Source organism: Arachis hypogaea, chromosome 15, assembly GCF_003086295.3.
Source record: "Arachis hypogaea cultivar Tifrunner chromosome 15, arahy.Tifrunner.gnm2.J5K5, whole genome shotgun sequence".
Lineage (NCBI taxonomy): Eukaryota > Viridiplantae > Streptophyta > Magnoliopsida > Fabales > Fabaceae > Arachis > Arachis hypogaea.
In genome coordinates, this window is record NC_092050.1 from 17,485,392 (window position 1) to 17,504,365 (window position 18,974).

General features: G+C 35.1%; 3 protein-coding genes across 4 annotated transcripts; 1 reads left to right on the forward strand and 2 right to left on the reverse strand.

Moving 5' to 3' along the window:
* The first annotated feature begins 1,544 nt into the window (after window positions 1-1,544).
* LOC112749741 (ubiquitin-conjugating enzyme E2 20) lies at window positions 1,545-3,059 on the forward strand. The gene is made up of 6 exons (XM_025798101.2): window positions 1,545-1,790; window positions 2,070-2,097; window positions 2,194-2,421; window positions 2,515-2,578; window positions 2,674-2,733; window positions 2,822-3,059. Exons 1-6 carry the CDS (start codon window positions 1,681-1,683, stop codon window positions 2,866-2,868), a joined length of 537 nt encoding a protein of 178 aa, XP_025653886.1. The 5' UTR covers window positions 1,545-1,680; the 3' UTR covers window positions 2,869-3,059.
* Window positions 3,060-3,289: 230 nt separating this feature from the next.
* LOC112749740 (uncharacterized) lies at window positions 3,290-5,430 on the reverse strand. 2 transcript variants are annotated; one of them, XM_025798099.2, is made up of 7 exons: window positions 5,260-5,430; window positions 5,052-5,171; window positions 4,402-4,857; window positions 4,187-4,326; window positions 3,985-4,105; window positions 3,723-3,863; window positions 3,290-3,593 (listed from the first exon to the last, which is right to left on the reverse strand). In XM_025798099.2, exons 1-7 carry the CDS (start codon window positions 5,317-5,319, stop codon window positions 3,510-3,512), a joined length of 1,122 nt encoding a protein of 373 aa, XP_025653884.1. In that variant the 5' UTR covers window positions 5,320-5,430; the 3' UTR covers window positions 3,290-3,509. The 2 variants fall into 2 exon arrangements, with proteins under 2 accessions (XP_025653884.1, XP_025653885.1); XM_025798100.3 differs by having other exon boundaries at window positions 5,052-5,168; window positions 5,260-5,387.
* Window positions 5,431-13,279: 7,849 nt separating this feature from the next.
* On the reverse strand, window positions 13,280-17,762 carry LOC112749742 (hexokinase-3). Its single transcript, XM_025798102.3, has 9 exons — window positions 16,837-17,762; window positions 15,917-16,067; window positions 15,643-15,822; window positions 15,122-15,196; window positions 14,528-14,683; window positions 14,341-14,439; window positions 14,134-14,261; window positions 13,890-13,971; window positions 13,280-13,808 (listed from the first exon to the last, which is right to left on the reverse strand). The coding sequence occupies exons 1-9, from the start codon at window positions 17,106-17,108 to the stop codon at window positions 13,455-13,457; spliced, it is 1,497 nt and encodes a 498-aa protein (XP_025653887.1). The 5' UTR covers window positions 17,109-17,762; the 3' UTR covers window positions 13,280-13,454.
* Window positions 17,763-18,974: the final 1,212 nt, after the last annotated feature.

The window sequence follows — 18,974 nt, forward strand, 5'->3', positions numbered from 1 at the left end:
CTATTTATGATGTCTTCAATTTAATTTAGAATTTTCCCTTTTGGCTTTAGTTAAGTAATTGGTAACGCTTGAGTTGTCAAATAAAGCAGCGGTTGAAATTGGGAGTTGCTGATTAATTTGTACTCCAATAACTCTAGTCTTTCCATAGGAATTGACTAGGACCTGAGGATCAAATTAATTAGTCCACTTGACTTAACTGAGTGGGAGCAGAATCCAATTTTCATCACACCTGATAAGGATAACAAGGACAGGATTTCCAGTTCTAATACCTTGCCAAGAGATTTTTTTATTATTATTTTATTTTTCTTGTCAATTAAATTACATGTTCCTATTTTAAAAACCCCCAATTTACAAGACTCATAACCAATAATAAGAACACCTCCCTGCAATTCCTTGAGAAGACGACCCGAGGTTTAAATACTTCGGTTATCAATTTCAAAGAGGTTTATTACTTGTGACAACCAAAACTTTTGTAAGAAAGGAATTCTTGTCGGTCTAGAAGCTATACTTACAACGGGAATTTATTTGTGAAAATTTTAGATCGCGCGATAGTTTCGCTCTTTCAAATAACTTTGATTATACCTAATTTTTAGCTATCACATTAAGCTAAATTATATTAAATACAAAAATATCAAATAATTTTAATCTTGAGTTTTTTATAGCATAATCTCTAATAACTTTATTAAACAATATTATTATTATTATTATTATTATTATTATTATTATTATTATTATTATTATTATTATTATTATTATTATTATTATTATTATTATTATTATTATTATTATCAAAGATAAAGAGATTCGAACCCGCGTCCTCTTAAGTGAACATGGGAAGACTATGCCATTTATTTGAGTTATAATTCATTGGCAATATTATTATTATTATTATTATTATTATTATTATTGAGTGATATATATATATATATATATATATATATATATTTAATGAATAAATTTATCATTATTTTTATCTAAAAACGTGCAAAAAATTATGAGATAGTATTATTGTGCAATTAATAATAATTATTTTTTTTATGTGGTATAATTGATACTAATGAATGTCACTGAATAAAAATTTGGTGATGATAATTGTATGAGCATATCTACTTATAATAAAATTAATTTGGGTTGGTCAAGTGATCAGTTCATTCGTCCGATTGTTCGATGACAGACTCTTAAATGAAGTTCAGATCTGTGATAAATTAGTCTTTAACTAATCAATGTTTAAAAACTTATTTAGATAATTATTCTGTTAGAAAATAAATTGTGATTAATTTTATCTGCTGGAATAAAATTTTGAAAATATTTTTGTGTATTAATTTTTTTAAAAAACTAAAATATTCGTTTTTAAAATATTTGAATACTAATTTGGGTGATTATTGGACAATATTGATTCGGTGATTCTGTTTGCCAAAATGGACACTAGCCGTTGTGGGGTTGGTACCTGCAACGTTCAAATTATTTTTGAAAACCAAATACCAAAATTATGTGTCGTAGATTCGACGTCGTTTCGTGAATCCGCACAACCTTTTTAAACCAAACCCTTTCAACAACACAACAACTTCTTCCTCTGATTTCTCTTTGTATCTTCATCTTCTTTTTTGTTTCTGCGAAACCCTAATTTTGATTGGAATACATCAATATTCAATACAATCGTACAATACTATTACGATCGCTATGGCCAACGTTAATGTTCACTCTGAAGCTGCTCAAGATAACAACATTGCTCCCTCAAAGCAGCCTCTTTCCCTGCCAAAGACCGTTGATTCTCAGTCAGTTCTCAGAAGGTTTCTCTTTTTGCTTTTCTAACACATTGTTTTCGATTGATTCAGTATTTGTGCTATGCCGATTTGAAATCTGAATTCCTTCTTGTTCTCTGTCTTTTCCTTTAAAGATGTATTGTTTCATCTTTATTACATTATTCTAACAAGAAAGCACGTTCTTTTTTATGGGTTGAGTTTTCGCAATGGAGTTTTGATTCTTTTGTGTTCCTAGTAAAAAAGATCTTAAAGTACTTGTTTCTTTCTAACTCCTTAATTGTTTTGTGGCCATTGTTAATTGAACAGATTGCAATCTGAACTGATGGCGCTCATGGTAAGAAGCTTATATGCCCACTATATATATAATCTTTCTCTTTGATTTGGAAAAAGATTACTGATTATTGAAGCTTTGTGTTCATGGGAATTTCAGATGAGTGGAGATTCAGGTATATCTGCGTTTCCTGAGGAGGACAACATATTCTGCTGGAAAGGGACAATAACAGGAAGTAAAGACACTGTGTTTGAAGGAACTGAGTACAAGTTGTCACTTTCATTTCCAAACGATTACCCTTTTAAGGCTCCAAAGGTCAAATTTGAAAGCACCTGCTTCCATCCAAATGTAGATGTTCATGGTAATATATGCTTGGACATTCTTCAGGTAGTAATTATGTGAAGATTCCTGTCCTTTCTTATTTGATCAACAAAAAATACAAAGCTTGGTTATGATAGAACAATTCTTTGTTTGTAATAGGATAAATGGTCATCTGCTTATGATGTTAGAACAATTCTGCTATCAATTCAAAGCTTGCTTGGAGGTAAGTTTTGCAAAGCTCAAACACACACTGCTTTGAATTTTAAAAACTGCTTTTTTTTCCCGGTTATTTACTTATCATCTCTGCCCATAACTCAGAGCCAAATATTAGCTCACCACTGAATCCACAAGCAGCACAGCTTTGGAGCAATCAAGAAGGTAAACATATGTTCTTTAATATAATTTGTATGTGTATTTGTGTCTTCGCAGTGAGCTAATAAAGTTGGTTTTTTGCGGTGTTCTACAGAATACAGGAAGATGGTGGAGAAGCTGCACAAACTTCCTAGTGCTTAAAGTTTCAGCTTGAAAGTGCTTCTTTTTCTTTATCGTTGGAGAAAAAGGAGGAGGCGTGGCGGGGCTTTTAGAATTTTTTCATTATTTCTTGTTCACATTTCAGATGTGGCTTCTGAATTTCTACAAAATTATTGTATTAATAAGAATTCCATTATAAATGAAACAAGAATATCATTTTTTCCCACTCTCAATCAGTTTATTTCAGATGTGGAATGCTAATTGAGCAACTTTAACATGACAACCATAATTTGTTAAAGGTACATAACAATTCAAAAAATCATGCATAACCACGGTGAAAAAAACATTATAAATAAGGAAAAATTTAATTATCAATTGTGATGTATTCAAATTAATTTACTATGGTTAAAACTTTCGTCACTCATTTTCGTCACTCATTTTCTCGATTAGAAATGACTTTGTATACGCATCAAAATTAAATGAGTACATTCATTTTCTTGAAATTTTAAATAATGTTAAGCTAGCAAGGGTTTGGGGGTTTCAAAACAATGAACAGAGTAAGGCCAGAAAGTAAATAGCATCTTCCTAAAAACACAATCGTCAGATAACTTTAGTCTAAATACTGCTAAACTAATTAACTAAACATAATTTTGCAGAAACTACGAGTGTTTGCACCACAACGATCAGGCTTTCCGTGATGCTAACTGCCTCAGATTGTACTTGGAAAATTCTTTATATTTCTCAATGACCCCAATCAAGCACACAGTCTGCCACGAGAAAGAAGGCGCATTAGTTATATGCCCAAACGGTACCCAGAGAAAAAGCTACTCTTATCACAAAAAACCACATATGATATACAGTTTCAATTATATTTAAAACAAGAGTGGCTTTCTTACCCTGGCAATTTCAACTATTATGGTCTTATCAGGATTACTGAGATCAACTTTATGAGGTGCAGGAACTGACTTTGCCACTGCATCAATGATTTCCATCCTGTCAACACCAGTATTTGCACGGGCTTCATACAGTACAGCAAACTGCACATGTAACAATTCTCATCATCACAGCAGATCCATCTTTTTACAGTCGTTGAGTATTTTGGAATGCAGGTTCAAAACCAAAAATGATTGAGCTGAAAGATACAATGCAAAGTATTACCTTCTGCGGATTTTGAGTTTCCACTGGAAAGTGCTGCTCCACAAGAGGCTTGATTGCCCTTGAAATTTCCTCTTTTGAAGCATAACATGAGACTTCAATTGGCAAAATTCTCAAAATAAACCTAAAAGTGGGCAATATTGTATCACTGTTTCTCATTTTCTCATTTTTTGTTATGACAAAAGAAACTACATGTACGGTGTACCTTGACATATGTTTCCTCGTCGATGCTGCTGATGTCACTATCTGATGAACTATATCTTTGGGGCTTTTGTCCCCATCTTTCCTTCGCATTTGTACAAATACAACACCATTACAACCTGAATCAAGCTTGAGAAATCGTCTCTGCAAGAAGGAAAAATCAATAGTGAGATCAACAAGCCAAACTTTTGGCAGAGAACACTAGTCCTATCAAGTCACCTTATTCTTGTCTCCCAATTCTTCAAGCTCTTCTTCAATTAACCTATCAATCGACTTCTGTTCCACTTTCTCCTTCGAATTGCATGTTGGGGCATCTGTTTTGGAACACTGTTTCATGGCTGGTGGCTCATCAGCTTTATTTTCAACTTCTCCTTTATCATCATCAGCTTTGTCTACTGGATCAGCATTGGAATCATCGATCTTTGGTTCAAGATCATCGATCTTCAGAGCATCTGATTTTCCCTCAGCTCCATTGCCACAGTTTGCATCACCATCATCATTATCTTTTCCCTCAGTTTTAAGCGTTTTGTCCCCCTTTTCCTCTTCTTCCTGCTGCTCCGCCTCATCGTCACTACTAGAAGAATCAGAATCCGCGAACGTAATCTTTGTATTCATAGGTTTGTTAGGTAATCCTTTAGCACCTGGATTTTCCCCATGAACTAGCTCTTCATAAAACTGTTAAGACAAAATCAACACAGCATAGCATGGCAAATCAAGCAATTATATTATATAATCTACCAAACGTAAAAGCTAAAACGAACATTTGCAATTGATAACAAAAGAAACAGAACTAAATCCCTAAATTAATTTCACGAGTAAATAATTGATGAATTAGTGCTGAGGGGGAAAGGAGGGAAAATACATAGTACCGATTCAAGGATATTGAAAGCTTCACGAGAGGCTTGGTGCTCCCTACCACCGTCGCAGGTGATGAAGAAACCTTGAACGCCGGGACGCAGTGGGTATGAACCCTTCTTCTTCACTGGCTTCTGAGAAAAAAACGAAGTGTAAGAGGGGCAGAGAAATAAAGCGTGAATGAAAAGCAACGGAAGAGAGATGAGCGAAGAGAGGAGACACATTGTGAGGGAGATAGCGCTTCCTCTTCTTGCCGGCGGCGGCGGCTGCATCGGGCGCCATTCTCTTCTCCAACACTTCACTCACTCAATCACTTAACCGCCTCCTTCCACGTCCTTTTATTTTTCGCTTCAATTTCAATTTCAATTTTAAATAAAAAATTATGTTATGTTTACTTTTTTTATTATTATTAGACTATTGCTATTTGCCAATACGTTATAAATAAGAATATTTAAAGATTATTTGAGGTGGATTTACGATTGAAAATTTTTAAACAACCAATTATAATATAAACTAATTCAGTTAATTTTTTTTCTAATTTTAAAATTTAAGAAAATAGGACTAGTGAGGAGTTTTTTTTTTTTTTTTTTATGTAACTAGTATATTTTTTAATTAATTGACTATACTCTAAATTAGTTTCTTAACAGAATTTTTTTACGATTAATTGATTATAATAAAATAAATTTTTATAAAATTTCTAGTGTGAAATGTAGAAGAAATATCCTCTATTATGGAAGTAAAACCTGCTTCTATTCATTAACATCTTATTTAAAAATATGGTTGAAATCCAGATTAAATTCTTTTAAAGTGATAAAATTAATAAAATAAATTTTATATTATTTACATTATTTGACATCTTTCATTGAATTTTTAAATAAAGATCAACATAGATAAGTTGGTTATTGACTTGAAATCGGCGGCCTGCAGTAGCATTCCTCGTTGTAGCCTTCGGTGCAAATTTAGGTAATTGTTCAATTATTTTGCCAGAATTTTGAGATTTTTTTTGGATTCTTTATTACTTCTCAATGAAAATATAGTAACATTCAAGTAAAAATGCACCCTTTTTTTTTCTTATAGCAGCTATCGAGACTTTCCTAGCCAAGGAGTGAAACGTAATGCTTAATTAGAGAAGAGAACGATTGTGAATTCGGATTAGCTAAATTTTGGGATACTCATATTTTTTACTTAGTTGTTTATAATTCACATTTTAGTAGAGGTATTCATGAAACTGACAGGCCTACTTTAATTTGAGCTGAGTTTAATTCTAAAAAATACTGGTTTTATTTTGGCCCAACTCAAAAGTAATTTGAAATAAATAGAACTAAAATTTGATATAAAATTAGTATATATAAATTTATAAATTTTATTTATTAAAATAATAAAATTTTATTTTTAAAAAGGAAAAAAGGACAAAATTATACCTGAAAGTTTATACGCTGGACACAAATACACTTAAATTATTTAATGAGTCACGCGTGTACAGTAATTATACATTCTGGAGAACACAATCACCATTCCGGCCATCAGCGTGTGGCGTGGTTAGTTTGAGTGGACACGTGACTCTATTTACTCTTTGCTGGCAGTTCAGATGGAGTGAGCTGGCCATTTAGTGCCAACTCAGAAAAACATTTTATTTTAATGATTAATTAAAATAAACTCTTCGTTCTCTTTTATCTTCAGCAAGAAGATGCTCTGTTGAAACCGTAACACCTTAACCAATAACTAAGAACATGGGCTCACTCTAGGAAAAATCGAGTTCTTTATCCCTAAATTGTGGCAGCGCTCTTAGTGGCGGATCTTCGTTGTTGAGGAACAAGAAGAAGAAGAAGTTTGAGTACAACAATGGCAAGTGTTTGCACGGAATTGAAGCTGTGGTACTCGAGTTTGGAACAGAGTGGAATCCAGACAGATTATTTCTGCGATGTCCTCTGTGGGAGGTAGGTTTTGAAATTGTGTTTCTTCTTGTTACTAGCGTTAGGTTTTCATCCTATTGTTTCCTTCTTCACCCTCTTTCGATTGTTGTCTCAAATTTTTAGAGTGCTGAACATCGTTGTGAGTATTTATTTTGTTTGGCTGGACGAAGTAGAAGAAAAAACAAGAAATATGGGGACAGAGGTTGTATCTAAAGAAAGGCCATTGAAACAATCATACCAGAAGATGAATGAGCTTACAGAGTGTGCCACCAAATTGGAAGAAGATGTGCAACAGTTACAGAAGACAGTTAATATGATTAGGGGTGAAATAAAGTTATTAAGAATATGGCTATGGGCATTTGTTTCGGGTTGGGTTTTTGGGCATTATTGATTTGATGATATATGCTCAGAAGTGAAGATCATGTGTAATCAGTTTCAAAGTTGCATTGAATAAATGGAAGAAAAAAAAAGTCCTATTTTTTTGTAAATTATATATTGTAAGTGGTGTAACATCAACCATTGACATCAGAGAAAAATGTAAACCTGTGTAAATTAGGGACAAACAAGCAATTGTAATATTCAACAACTTTTTTCAACTAGAAGTCTTTGCTTCATTGTAATAACAAAATAGTCAAAGTAGTGACTATAATCACTGAGTTTTCAAACAAGGCAGAAATACGTAATTAAGAAGCAAAGTCACATCGTATATAACATATCACATACTACTAGATTACAAAAAAAGGGAAAAGGTTTATGATGATAAACAAAACAGCTTTGTCCACAAAATTCTTCAAATAGCCTAATAACCAAAAAACAAAACATGCACACGCAGTCTTCATTAAAGGTTCTATGTCCCTTGTATGGCCCCACCTTCACTTAGGCCAACTTGGTCAGTTGCTGTAGCTAGGCCATTGGTTCTCCTAGAAACTCCTCTTGGGACCAGTTTTGATGGTCTTGGGCCCGGATTTGATTGTTGTCTCAAACTTTGAGTTGGCATAAACTGTTGAAACCTCTTCCTCATCATTGCTGGGCTTGCAGCATTCATGGTTTCAGTTGAGACCATAGGGTTAGACTTGGGTCTTGGAGCTGTAGCAGCATCATTAGGGTTCTGTTGTTCGGGTGCATTAGTTGGAGTGTTTTCTTGGGGTGGTGGTGGCTGTGCAGGATTTTCAGTGGCGGCAGCAGCTTCCTCTGCTTCCATAGCTGCTACCTCATCAGCCATATCAACCTGCTTTTTTTGACAACTCCTACTATTGTGGCCACTCTACAACATATAAACATTATTGGTGTAAATATAACATTATGAGTGTGTTCTAGAAATAATACATAAAACATGATATTCATACCTCACCACAGTATTTGCAAATGATTGTTCCATATCTCTTTTTAAGCTTATGCGGATTGGAATTTGGCCTTGCTTCATTTCTCTCCTTTCTTCTCTTTTTTGTTAGTCTGCCAATGGGTGTCTTGTAATGAGGGGGCAGTGGAGGATAGCCTTCAGCTTTATCCAAAAATTCTTTACTTGGTATAGGGTTGATGTTATGTTGATATGCTGAGTTATATGCAGTCATTCCCAGCCAATTATGAATCTGATCTTCTGGCCTACGACCCCTTTGAGCAAGTGCTGCACAAGCGTGTCTGCAAGGCAAGCCTGTGAGTTGCCAAAATCTACAAGTGCACTTATGATTTTCCAAGTCAACAGTAACTTTAGTAAGATGCTTCTCAACCTCATATATTTTTCCATTGTCCTCCCCTGCCCATGTGGGAGTCCATTTGTTGCTTTCTTCCTTCTCTCTCTCAAGCCTACTAAGTTGTCTTGGTACAACAGAACCAACAGAGCCACTTAGAGACTTTTTGTTCCTTGCCATAATCCTCATGATATAAACTCTGACTTCTTCTAACATTATGATTATTGGCTTGCCTCTGTACTTGAGAATCTTACCATTGAAGGTCTCACAGTTGTTGTTAGTGACATTGTCCACCTTCGGCTACTCACTGAAATGTGTCTTTGTCCAAGTCTTTGGGTCAAGTCTATCTAAGTATTCACAAGCAACATTGTTGATTCCCTTTAACTTCATCATTACAGCCTCAAACTCATTAACAGTGGTGGCTCTACAACATTTTCAAACTGCTCCTTTCAACTATTTATCCTTCATTCCTTCCACATTTTAGTGAAGTTGCCCCAAATGTGCATTGCACAATAACGATGATGCACTCCGGGCATAACCTGCTCCATGGCTGATTGGCTGGTATGAGACCCTATAGTCACACAAACAACAACAATTAACAAGTTGAGTGAGCCAAATGAACCAGAAAACAACAATTAACAATTACCTTCTGTTGGTCACTCATGAAGTCCCAACCATACACCCTATACTCCTATAGTTTTCCAAATCACGATGCAGGAGTTCTAGAAACCATCTCAGTTATCTCTTGTCTCTGAGTCAACAATTGCATACACAATGGGAAAGATCTGATTGTTAGCATCTTGTCCCACTGCTGTAAGCAATTGGCCACCGTAATAACCTTTTAGGAATGTACCATCCAGTCCAATAAATGGTCTGCAACCTTGTATGAAACCTTTTTTGCAAGCATCAAAACATATATAGAGTCTTTTGAAAATCGGGAGGGAATCAGGCATAGGGATAGTGTCCATGTAAATAGTTGCTCCTGGGTTAGCTGTCAACAGGGCAAGGATGTAATCCCTCAACTCAGCATACTGCTTCCTCTCCCAACCCTCAATATTCTCCCTTGCCTTCTTCATTGTCCTCTGTATTTTCTTGTAGTTGATGGTTACATTGAACTCTCTCCTAAACCATGCCTCAGCTTCAGCAGTTTTAAAGTCCCTTTGGTCCCTCAACTTCTCCTCCAGCTGTTCGATAACCCACTTTCTATGAGCTTATTTGTTGGTGTGGCTTCATGCACAAACATGTTGGTTGACAAACGTCTTTACTTGAAATCTCTTTGGTTCATTAGACCTTGAACAGTAGATAGTCCAAGGACAGTTGGCTTCACAATAAATTGCCTTACATTTCATAGGTTCCACTCGGCTAAACATGATATTCCTTCCAATTTGTATATTAAACTTCCTAACTGCTCTTTTGAATTGGTCCATAGTTTCAAATTTTATCCCCAGCTCTAAATGTACTGAGCCAAAAGCAGCATTCGGGTTCCCTTGAGGCCAAACAATGCGTTCTGCCTCATAGTCATTATCACAATCTAATGAATAAGGGTTGTGCAGCTCCTCAGACTCATATTGATGGTAATCTAGGTCAGAGTCATCATCATCACTCTCTGAAGAGTCACTGGTTACACGAGGGACAAATATTTTTGGAGCTTCACCTATGCCTCTTTGCACAAAGATCTGTCCACTAGGAGCTGGCCTCTTGTAAGAATTTCTTCTGTTTTTTTGTTTTGCTCTTGATTCCTGGGTAGGAACCTCATTTTGTACAAGATTGGGTTGTGATTGAGTTTCAGCTTCAGAATGTGTTAGTGGTCCAATTTGAGTGGTTTGGGTTTGGGCCACAGGAGGTATGCGTTGGGCTTGGGCCACATGTGGTGTGTGTTGGGCTTGGGCCACATGTGTTGGATTAACTTGGGCTGTGGGTGAGATTGTTTTGGACTTGGGCTGTGGGTGACATTGTTTTGATGGTTCAAATTGTGTGATTTTTTTGTTGTCTTTCCCTTGGGTTGGTTCTCTTCATTGAGGTAATGATCTCTGGGATGACTTCTGGCCTACTGTTGTTGTTAGTTTTCTTGGCCTCAGAATTCTGGCTGGTTTTTTAGTCCTTTGTGCCCTCTTCTTTATCCTCCCACTAGGTGATTTCACGCTATCTGCATTTACATTGGATGGTTCTGTTTCAGAGGTAGGGACCTCTTCTGCATCTATGTCAACCACCTCAACCTCAGTTGGAATGTCTACCGTATGCTCCCAATACACATGTACCACCCTATCATCTTTTCTAATTGCATCCTCATACATGTTCACCACATCCCTATCAAGTCTAAGTAGCTTAAGAGCAACACCACCTCCGACATCAGGCTTTTTCCAGTAAAAATCCTTCCAATGAATATATCCCAAATCCTTGAACAACCCCTCCATGAAAAACAGATTCAGCGTATCCACATTGACTCTCGGTATTAAGGACACTTGACCACCACTGTATACTGTAACCCCTTTTGAATTTCTCTCTAACCTCCCCCTATGGTGATACACGAGCGTGTGTGACTTGACATCTATGAAGAAAACAAAACCCTCATAATCACTACTAAACCCAGAAAACCCTCATTTTTTTCGGACAACCACAAACTAGTAACTAAACAAAGATCTAATAGCATGTTCGATCATAATAGGTGCAGTGGGAAGTTCAAAAGATATTACCTTTAGATTGTCGCTGACTCCAATGCGTAATCGTCGTTGTCGTGGTGTGGGTTGTCCTCTTCAAGTAAACTAGTAAAGTATTCCTCCAACGATCAAGTGAGTCACCACTTCAGAGCAATGTCATTGCCTCCCTGCTAGGACTCTCTAACTCTCTCAACGTGCAAACTATCTTACATTAAACACCAATAGACCTTGAAGGTTCATAATTCCATAAAAGAGAACGAAGGGTCAGCCTTAATTTTACCTAATTAATCATTAAAATAAAATATTTTTTCTGAGTTGGCACTAAATGGTCAGCTCACTCAATCTAAACGTGCCAGCAAGGAGTAAATAGAGCCACGTGTCCACTCAAACTAACCACGTCACACGCTGATGGCCGGAATGGTGATTGTGTCCGCCGGAGTGTATAATTACTGTGCATGCGTGACACATTAAATGATTTAAGTGTATTTGTATCCAGCGTATGAACTTTCAGGTGTAATTTTGTCCCTTCTTCCTTTTAAAAATTAAATTTAATAAATATTATATCATATTATATTAAAATAAATTATTTTAAAGTAAAATAATATTATATAATATAAAAAATATTAATTAAAATATAAAAATATAATATTTTTTTCTTTGGTGACTAAATAAGGAAAGAAACAAAGCAAAAACTATTCTAAATCCGAGCGGATGATTCGTTGGAGATCAACACTAGGCTCAGACCAAATAACATGATTAGAGTTACTCTTGGCACCATATTTAGCCATCCAATCCGCAGCTCTATTTGCTTCTCGGGACACCCATTCAACGTGAACAAGCCAAGGACGAGATAAAAGCTCCTGAATCTTGTGAACCAAATCTGTTACTTCAGATGGATACCCACTTGTAAGCTCATGCATGATGGGCAGAATGTCAAGGCAATCTGTTTCACATATAATATCCTTCAAACCGCAATCCCAAGCTAAAACCAGCCCCCTCCAAGCAGCAAATAATTCACATCTGATTATAGACCAAGGGGGAATGCTTCCAGAGCAGCCCGAGATCCAATCTCCCTTAGAATCTCTAATAATACACCCAAATCCCGCTAAATTTGAATCCATATACAAGCTTGCATCACAATTAACTTTAAAACTATTGCCTACCGGTGGTTCCCAACACAGGCAATTTCGGAGAGACCTAAAGGCATTGTTTCGATTCCTGTAAACCTGTAAGTCCTTGGCGGTAATTCTGGCCAAGGCAACAACCTAATTTTATTCTAAGATATATTTTTTATTATTAAAAAAAAGATTTCGGATCGAATCGGATGATTCGAAGATTCGAAGCATAATCCGAACCTAATCTAAAAACAGCACCGAATAAAAATAACAAATTTCAATATGACAAAATATGTCTTAAGTTCGAACCGAATCTTAAACACTTCTACTTCTTAACGTGGTTTCTCTTTAATTTTCCATTGATATTAAGGAATATCTTTCCTAGATTAATATCTTTGTAATTCTGTTTTCTAAATTTTAGCCCGTCAATTATCAAGAAAAATTAACAAATTAATTACTCTAATAATTTTTCTTATTTTAGAAAAGTTTTTTCTTACAGGATTAAAATAATAAAAATCACATATGATAAAAATTACAAATTTAATAATAATTAACCCCACATTTTATTATTTTATCAATCTTTATTTTAGAATTTTCTTTCATATATTAAAAGTATTATAATAAAAATAAAAGAAGAAATCCACCAGTCGGACATAGAATTCTTATATTTTCACTCCCATAAAAAAAAATTGAAAAATTGTTGCTTCCCATGAATACAAAAGCAAACTTGAAGGCAACATTTTTTGGAAGGAAACAATATGTATATTCAATTTCAAGCTTAGTCACTCATTACCTGCCCTAATAATGGAGGTATTACACGCAGATGATCTCAAAGATACGAGAGATCAATGCATTAACACAAAACCATCTAGTTAAAAAATATGACAAGAATTATATAAATGGATAACTTGGTCAAAGAATAGACGAAACATTCCCTTTATACAAAGATATTAAATATGGAGAATAAATTCTGATTTACAGGGCTATACGTATATATATAAAAATATATATATAGCAGCTGTACCCTCCTTTCTATCCACATCTTTAGGATGAATACGAGGCAGCAAGAAGTGCAGTTCCAATGCCTGATCCATCTTCTGTGACCTTTATAATTACATGCTTAGCAATTTCTTCACCCAATATCTCGTTCAGTGCTTCATGCAAGTACTCACTAAACAAACTATAGCTAGAATACAACCCTCCTTCGATTGCCACAACCGTTCGCCTCATCTTCGTGTTGCTTCTACCCCGGCCACCCGTAATGCCACCACTGCCGTCCCTACCAATCTTCTTCAGGATGCCAACAATACCAGCTGCCGCTAATCGAGCCGCTCTACGGGTGACAACGTCACACACCTTCACCACAATTTTTCTTGCCTTCATTGGAACTTCTGGTATCTGTAAGGACAACCAAACCCATCAGGTAACTTGTTGCTGTTAGATTATGGGGACAAAAAATATGGTGTTTGACTTGTTTACCTCGAAGACTTCTTTAAGGATTCTTGCTACTTCCCTCAAGTCAGGCGAATTATCCTCGTGCATGGCGGCCATCAAAGGAGTCCTGAAACTCATTAGAAGAAAACAATTGGACATGGAACATAATAGGCTTTTATAATATACACCACAATTCAGAACAGAAATGATAATTGTCAATTCCAACTTTCAAGAAAATATCTCTCATCTTCATCAGTTAAAGGGTATTTTCTCTCTTCAACAAACATACCTCAGTATGAAAGGGATCTTAAGCTTGGGAGAAATAAGTTCAAACATATCCGACTCCATTGACATCCTGAGAATGACTCTCCTCACAATATCACCCAAATACATTCCTGATATCATTTTCTCAAAACCCTGCACCAAAAACTCCATCAAGTTTAGTCATTGCACATTGAGGTTTGAGCACTAGGAATCATAAGATGCAGAACCTAACCTGGTCATTTGGATTAGGACTCTCGGCATCTAAATCAATGTCATATGATGTTCTCGGCAAGTGAGATGACCAAAAGTTCCCCCACTCCATGTTGACAACCTTTAATAAAAAAAAAGTTTGTAGTAAGCTAAAAAAATAAAATAATAATAATAATAATAAAATTCAAATAGAAGGAGGAGCAACATACCATGCGTCCTGATGCTGTAAGAAGACCCTGACATTTGATAATAGCATCAATCCGTTCCAAATAGCAGGCATTTGTACCAGTACCAATTATAATTGCAGCAACAGTATCTGGATCGTGATAGTGCCCAAGAGCTAATGTTCCGACAGTGTCATTAACCTGATTAAAATGAACACAAAATTATGGTTTTTAAATTAAGACAAATGAAATGAAACAAAAAGAACATACATTTGATAGCGCACTAACTAAATACAAATTAACAATTAATCCCCAGCCTCAAAGTAGAGAATTTAAGTCGCAACGTGGCTTTTTGAAAAAGTAGCAATTCACTTAACACTCCTTCTATACCATCTACAATTATAAAATTATTGCAGGGAATTGAGGGAAACAAAAATAACACATATCCTACAAGAAAATGAATATCTCCTAGAACCTAGAAAAACACGATTTATTGGAGATGCAAGCGATAAAAAATCAGAAGACATCCTTAATCACACTTCTTTAACAAACATAACTGGCATTCTTTTGCTAGTAATACAGGAGCAAATGGACAAAAAATGAACAATAATCATAAGGGGGAAAAAGGAAGTTTCTTACCAAGGCTGCCACATGCACATCTAGCCCTTTTCGCGCCAATGCTTCCTGCAAACATGCAGCAACATCTCTTCCTACCTGACAACAAACAACTTCCTATCTTAATAATTTTAAATATAATTCATCAAAATACAGCCTGAAAGACATGTGCAACTTGAACAGGATCTTTATATCTATTTTAGAAGACTAATTGCCTTGTTATCTATTTTTTAACATAGAGCAGATTATAATCTTGCTTTGAGACTTATATCAAGAATAAGCAAAGATCAATATTTAAATTCCACCAAACAAATTTAATACTTTATGTTTATATCTTAGAAAGAAGTTTAAAAACTAATTATTACCCTGTTCAGGATAATGCATCCCCCCCCCCCTTTTTTTTTTTCCTTGAAACATGTAAAAATAACCACCAAAGTATGTGACCAAGTTTTCCCATGAGCAATAAGCAAGAAATTATGCCTTTCACAAAGTTCCCTATCATACAAACTTTACTTATAGAAACTACTTGGAAGTTAAGCACTAACCATATTTACAACGGAAAAACCTTTTGTCCATTTGATTAAAATGCCTGAGGAAACTGACATTTGTTTTACGGGAAAAGAGAAAGTAAATCCAAGTTCCCTTCGGTTAGTAGAAATATTGGAACCATCTCCTTCTTTTGCAATGAACTCCTTTAATGAAGATGCAATAAAATCAAAGAGCTCCTGCATTCAACAAAAATAAAATAAGATATACTCCTGTTAGTAAAACAAAACGAATTCCAGACACCTAGCATTTTAAGACTTTAAATTCAACTACCTCGCTCGTGCTAGTCATTAGATGTTCAGGAATAGGTTGTCTTTCTACATCATGTTCCAAGACAGAAGATCGTTGACCATTTAAATGAACCCGCAAGACCCTAAAATTTGTACCCCCAAGATGTAGTGCATAATATGTTCCTCTTTCGGTCCTGATATATAAATACACCACTTTTGTATTCAGTTGACGAAATCCTCAAACAAAACTAGAAAGTTATGCACAAGCATGTTGATAATGGTAATATGTAAACATCATTGTCTTTTACTTTTACTAAGTAGGAATTGTTCCAGTAGTTGAATATTTTAGACCAATAATACTCAAAATAAGTAAACATATCTTAAAGCAAACAACAACCTATGAATTGTATAATCCATTCCCAGCCAGCATTAAAATTTACTTAAGTTAATGATCATAATAATGTGATTTTTCAAGACACCATTGTTCATACAAACTTATTTGGTGATGGAAAAAGCTGCTAAATGTGCTTAGAAACAGCATTTCCACCTATAAAAGAAACCCAAATGCTTGAAATCAAAATACACCAAAAACAAATATGCAATAAAAATGTGTAGTGGAAACAGCAAACAAACAAACAATAAGTAAGTGGACAAAGCACACAGCTGGACACATTTATTGCAACTTGCAAGCGCGTAAGAGGGACACAAGCCAAAAACTATGGGGAAAAGCTCAGACAAAGGCAGCTACAACAATAGAACCAAAATACAAATGAGAGGGGGTTTAACAAAGAAGAAATCAAAAGACAATTACTCAAGAAACCATATTATCACCAAAGCAAAAAACTTAATGAACAACAATAACAATAAAGAAATAACAAAACTTTATTCAATGACACAGTTAATCAACCAAAAAGGGGGAACGGAATCAGAAAGAAAATGAAGAGGAAAACACAGAAAAGTTACCCATTGGGGAGATTATCAACGAAGGTGAGAAGCATTTTGAGCTTGGAACCACCTTCGGAAGCTAAACCAGCGTGCATCTCCACAGCCATGGCGTCCACCACCTGCTTCAACCTCCCAACTGGCGTATCACAACCTTCCTCAAGTTCCCTCAACACATTCACCACCTTCCTCCACTTCCTCCTACTCTTCACCCTCCTCCCAACCACCACTGCCGCCACCGCGCACGCCGCCACCGCCACCGTCACCGCCAGCCCCACCGCCACTCTTCCCATCTCCTCCCTCCCCCCACCACCACCAACCCGATCAACCAAACACAGAAAGAAAACTACATCTTGCCTTGCCGCCACCCCGCTCTCCACTGATTATTCCCAACCATCACAAAACGGCGCCGTTTCACCATGCAAAAACAAAAAACCAAAAAAAAAAAAAGAAAGAAAAAAGAAAAACGAACTCCTCTGAATATTATATATGATTCTCTAAACAAAAACTCTGCACCGATGTGACTATTCTCCAGCGAAACAAACAGAACTCGCCGGCGATTGAAGTATCAGATTTTCCGGTGAGTGTTACCGGAAAAGTGTAGAGAGAGAAAGAGAGAGAGAGAGACTGAGACACACGGCGGCTCCGCACTCGTTTGGAAATTAGGATGTGTTGTTGGAAGGAGGACCGGTTTGCCCCCTTCACACTTTTTATAAGGCTGTGTGTAATTACTGATTTGCCCTCCTACACTTTTCAATTTCTCGGATTTGTCACGGTATCTCTTTTGCCAAAGAGATCTTTTTTTACCGTTTATGACAGATTTTGAGGTTAATGACTCCTTTGACTTCTCACCTCCCTCTTTGCTCTCTTTCTCTCTCTCTCTCTCAATCACGCTCTTTTTTTTTTTTTTTTCCTTTTTCTTTTCATGAATCTCATCACTACATATTCACATGCCATTCTCTTTGTCTTTTGAATTACTAAAATTGTTGTGGCTTTGAACAAACAAACTACTATGTTGCGTAGTATATTAATTAGTGGTGGGACTAACATGCAAAATTATGAGGTGAGGGGTCAAATTGTTATTTTAATAATAGTATTTAACCTTTCAATAATGTAACATGCAATGCTACATACACCAAGTAATTAAGTATTCCTCTTATTACAAAATTAAAGACTACTATATATGAATATGATTTGTATGAAATGAAGTTAGAGTTGGATATATATTATCTCTTGTCTCATTAAGAAAGACTTCTTCTTCATTGAGCAACAAATAAAACAGGTATATATGTATGACTGTGTGAGATGACTCTTGGCCTTATATTAGTAGTGACAACTATTACCTTCCATTTTAAATTAGAAGAAGGTATAGCTACTACTTAGCTAGGGTATGATTTATGATCACGTTGATGAGCTCTATTTGAAAGTAACCAGCTTGGAGTTTTTTTTTTTTTTTTTTTTCATTTTTTAATAATATCCTTTCATTGATGAGCTTAACTACTTTTAAAAGCTATTACAATTTTTAATCTCAATACACCTCATTCATTCATACATTCAATTAGCTGAAGGTTTTTCTTTTTGAAATTCAAATTTAGAGCGAACACGCTTTTTTATTTTCTCGATCTCAAAGTTAAAATAATAATAATAAGGGACTCCCTAATAATAATATCAAGATGTATCTTAGCTTTATTATTCTTTTGTTCTAAAAGTTTTTTTGGTGATGGAAAACAAAGATTATACTGTAAATTAAACTATCAAAATTATTATTTATACACTAAAATTAGCCATTAGTATATTTATGTATAAATAGTTAAATATATATATATATATATATATAATTTAATTTATTTTTAATTTATATTTTAATATATATTCTATACTAATAATTAATTTTAGTAATTGATTTTAGTTTATACTAAACATGTTAAACTATATATAACTTCGAACGGGAAAAATAACACACGCTAAATGGTTGGTTCTCTACTTCTCTATTACAGAAACTATATATGTGACTAATTGTACTATATACATTATATACATCAAAATTAAATGATGACCTGTATTAACAGCATGTTGTGTGATTTCCAATTTATACATATCAATGAAAAGTGATGTTTGGAAAGAGTTGCTTAGATCGTCGTACATATTAGTTGATCAAG

Excerpts from the sequence above, each read along its gene's own strand:
- LOC112749740 (XM_025798099.2), bottom strand. The coding sequence starts at position 5,319 with ATGGCGCCCGATGCAGCCGCCGCCGCCGGCAAGAAGAGGAAGCGCTAT. Across the intron at positions 5,172-5,259 it reads AGCGCTATCTCCCTCACAAT|AAGCCAGTGAAGAAGAAGGG; the intron begins GTGTCTCCTCTC and ends TTTTTTTCTCAG. Across the intron at positions 4,106-4,186 it reads ACGAGGAAACATATGTCAAG|GTTTATTTTGAGAATTTTGC; the intron begins GTACACCGTACA and ends GCCCACTTTTAG.
- LOC112749741 (XM_025798101.2), top strand. The coding sequence starts at position 1,681 with ATGGCCAACGTTAATGTTCACTCTGAAGCTGCTCAAGATAACAACATT. Across the intron at positions 2,098-2,193 it reads CTGAACTGATGGCGCTCATG|ATGAGTGGAGATTCAGGTAT; the intron begins GTAAGAAGCTTA and ends TGGGAATTTCAG. Across the intron at positions 2,579-2,673 it reads AATTCAAAGCTTGCTTGGAG|AGCCAAATATTAGCTCACCA; the intron begins GTAAGTTTTGCA and ends CCCATAACTCAG.
- LOC112749742 (XM_025798102.3), bottom strand. The coding sequence starts at position 17,108 with ATGGGAAGAGTGGCGGTGGGGCTGGCGGTGACGGTGGCGGTGGCGGCG. Across the intron at positions 16,068-16,836 it reads GTTGATAATCTCCCCAATGG|GACCGAAAGAGGAACATATT; the intron begins GTAACTTTTCTG and ends TTTATATATCAG. Across the intron at positions 13,972-14,133 it reads AAGATCCCTTTCATACTGAG|GACTCCTTTGATGGCCGCCA; the intron begins GTATGTTTGTTG and ends AATGAGTTTCAG.